The 2,200-nt window shown below is 51.5% G+C and overlaps 1 protein-coding gene across 1 annotated transcript; it reads right to left on the bottom strand.

Annotated features, from left to right (window-relative positions):
• Window positions 1-270: 270 nt before the first annotated feature.
• Window positions 271-750, bottom strand: OMP (olfactory marker protein). Its single transcript, XM_010012178.1, has one exon. The coding sequence runs from the start codon at window positions 748-750 to the stop codon at window positions 271-273; it is 480 nt and encodes a 159-aa protein (XP_010010480.1).
• Between the last annotated feature and the right edge of the window lie 1,450 nt (window positions 751-2,200).

Genomic DNA, 2,200 nt, shown 5'->3' with positions numbered 1-2,200 from the left:
CCCGGCTGAACTCACACACATGCAGTCTTATACTGCAGGCAAATACAGCAGCAAGCTCATGGCTCCTTCCTCCCCATCATCCAAAGGACAGCACATATGGGAATGTTTCACAGGGTTGAGGGGCTCCAGAGGTGCTGAGCTGTCCTCCACTTTTCGGTGATTCCATCCCTCATTAAGAGCCACATAAAAACTGAACCAAAAACCAAACTGAGAGAAATAAACACAAAGACAAAAGCACAGCTGGAGGAAGAAGGGCTGAGCAGGAGGGGATCAGGCTTTAAAAACAATGGAGCCCTTCAGCTGAGCTGGTTCGAGGCCGTCGGTGAAAGCAAGGAGGAAATACATCACCTTGCGGATCTGGGCTAGCTCCGCTATTCGCTCCCCAAATTCCTGGGCATCTGCCTCATTGCATTGCACCTCCTCGGCCCCTGGCTTCTTCCAGAAGATACCCACCGGCTCCAGCAGCTGCCTGTTCATAAGGTGGGTGAGATCAGGAGTCCAGTGCTGGGAAGTGCCAGTCACCGTGACCTTCCCAGGTTTCTCCAGCCGGATATCCCAGTGGAGGAAGCGCAGGTTGTGCTGCCGGATGAAATCCACTCTGTAGACGTGCTCGTTGGGATGCAGCAGCTTCTCACCATCCTGGGGCCTCCCGTTCTTTTGCTGCAGGCTCTGGAATCGCAGCCTCATGCAGCGGGTGAGCTGGTCGTCACGGATGAAGGGCAGCTCGAGCATCCCTGCCTCCGCTGCCATCACCTCCACTGCTCCCCTGCTATGTTTGGCTCTCCAATAGGACACACAGAGGGAAAAAGCTGCCAAGCCCCCTCTCCATGGTCCAGCGGTGCTAAGCAACCCGGGCCAGTGACGCAGAGCACCCTCCAGGGCTTCCTCTGGGTGTCTCTTTGCAGATTAGGAACTGATGGTGCTACTGTGCATGATAATCTATAGGGAAGGGATGTGTGATGTCAGCCTCCCTGGCAACCTGCCTGACAACCACAGCTCGTTATCCCAAAATGAAGGCATTCAGCCAGGGATGATGATTGTAAAGGTCTTTTCCAACCTGGTTCTATGTGACCCACCAGGTCTGGGTAGCAGGGGCTTTCTCTGAGAGTAGGATAATTCACGTTGGAAGGAGACTCTGGAGGGGTCTGGTCCAACCTGCTGCTCAGAGCAGGACTTCAAGGTTAAATCAGGTTGCTCAGGGCTTTGTGCAGTCCATCTTTGAGTATATCCATGGATGGAGATCCCGCAGCCTCTCTGGCCCCTGTTCTGCTGTCTGACCATGCCCAGTGCTGAAGATAAGCTCCAGCTTGTGCTGTTATATTCTGTCCTCTGACTCTGCATGGCCAGCAAGAGTCTGACTCCATTTTATCCCATGCCCTCTCATTAGGTAGCTCCAGACAGCAGGAAGTGTTCAAGGCCAGGTTGGACACAGGGGCTTGGAGCAACCTGCTCTAGTGGAAGGTGTCCCTGCCCATGGCAGGGGCTTGGAACTGGATGAACTTTCAGGTTTTCTCCTTGCAATTCATCATAAACCCTCAAAGCATCATGCAAAGTGTGAGCAAAAGGCCTAATTCAGAGGTCTCCAACACCACAGCAAATGGAACAGGTCTGGGAGGGACTGGGAGAAATGCAGCTTTTGCCAGAAAACAAGACTTTCTGTAAGAAAGAGGAGGCAGATAAAGAAGAGCCTTTGAGAGTTAAGGGATGGAAAATGAGAAGTCACAAACACCTACAGCCAAAGTGCCAAGGGAGGAAAAGCAATGCTGTTGGCAAACTGAAATAATGAGGTGTCCCAAGGGACCCAGCTTCTGTTTGCTTGGCATTTCCCAAGGCAGGGCTGGAAGTGAATGGTGAGGAGGGAAGAAAATGTGCCTGCTCCCCCTTGGGAGATGTCAATGCAGAGGAACGAGCTAAACAACCCCTTGTACCACAACAGCCACCACTTCCATGATGGGAGGACACCTTACTGCTTATCCAGAAACCAACCACAGCTATCCTGTTCCCATAGAAATTAAAACCTTGAGTTAAATAGAAAACAGGGATGCTGCAACCAACACAAATTCATGAACTTAACGTTCATGATCCCCACAACCACACACAACAGAGACTGGAGGAGGTACCACAGTACATAGAGCAGATGCAAAGGTGTCAGGTGGAGGGACCCGTTTTATCATAGAATTATAGAATATTTAGGGTTGGA

The sequence above is a fragment of the Nestor notabilis genome, unplaced genomic scaffold (assembly GCF_000696875.1).
Source record: "Nestor notabilis isolate BGI_N333 unplaced genomic scaffold, ASM69687v1 scaffold17733, whole genome shotgun sequence".
Lineage (NCBI taxonomy): Eukaryota > Metazoa > Chordata > Aves > Psittaciformes > Psittacidae > Nestor > Nestor notabilis.
This window is presented reverse-complemented; position numbering and strand designations above follow the sequence as displayed.

Excerpts from the sequence above, each read along its gene's own strand:
- OMP (XM_010012178.1), bottom strand. The coding sequence starts at position 750 with ATGGCAGCGGAGGCAGGGATGCTCGAGCTGCCCTTCATCCGTGACGAC.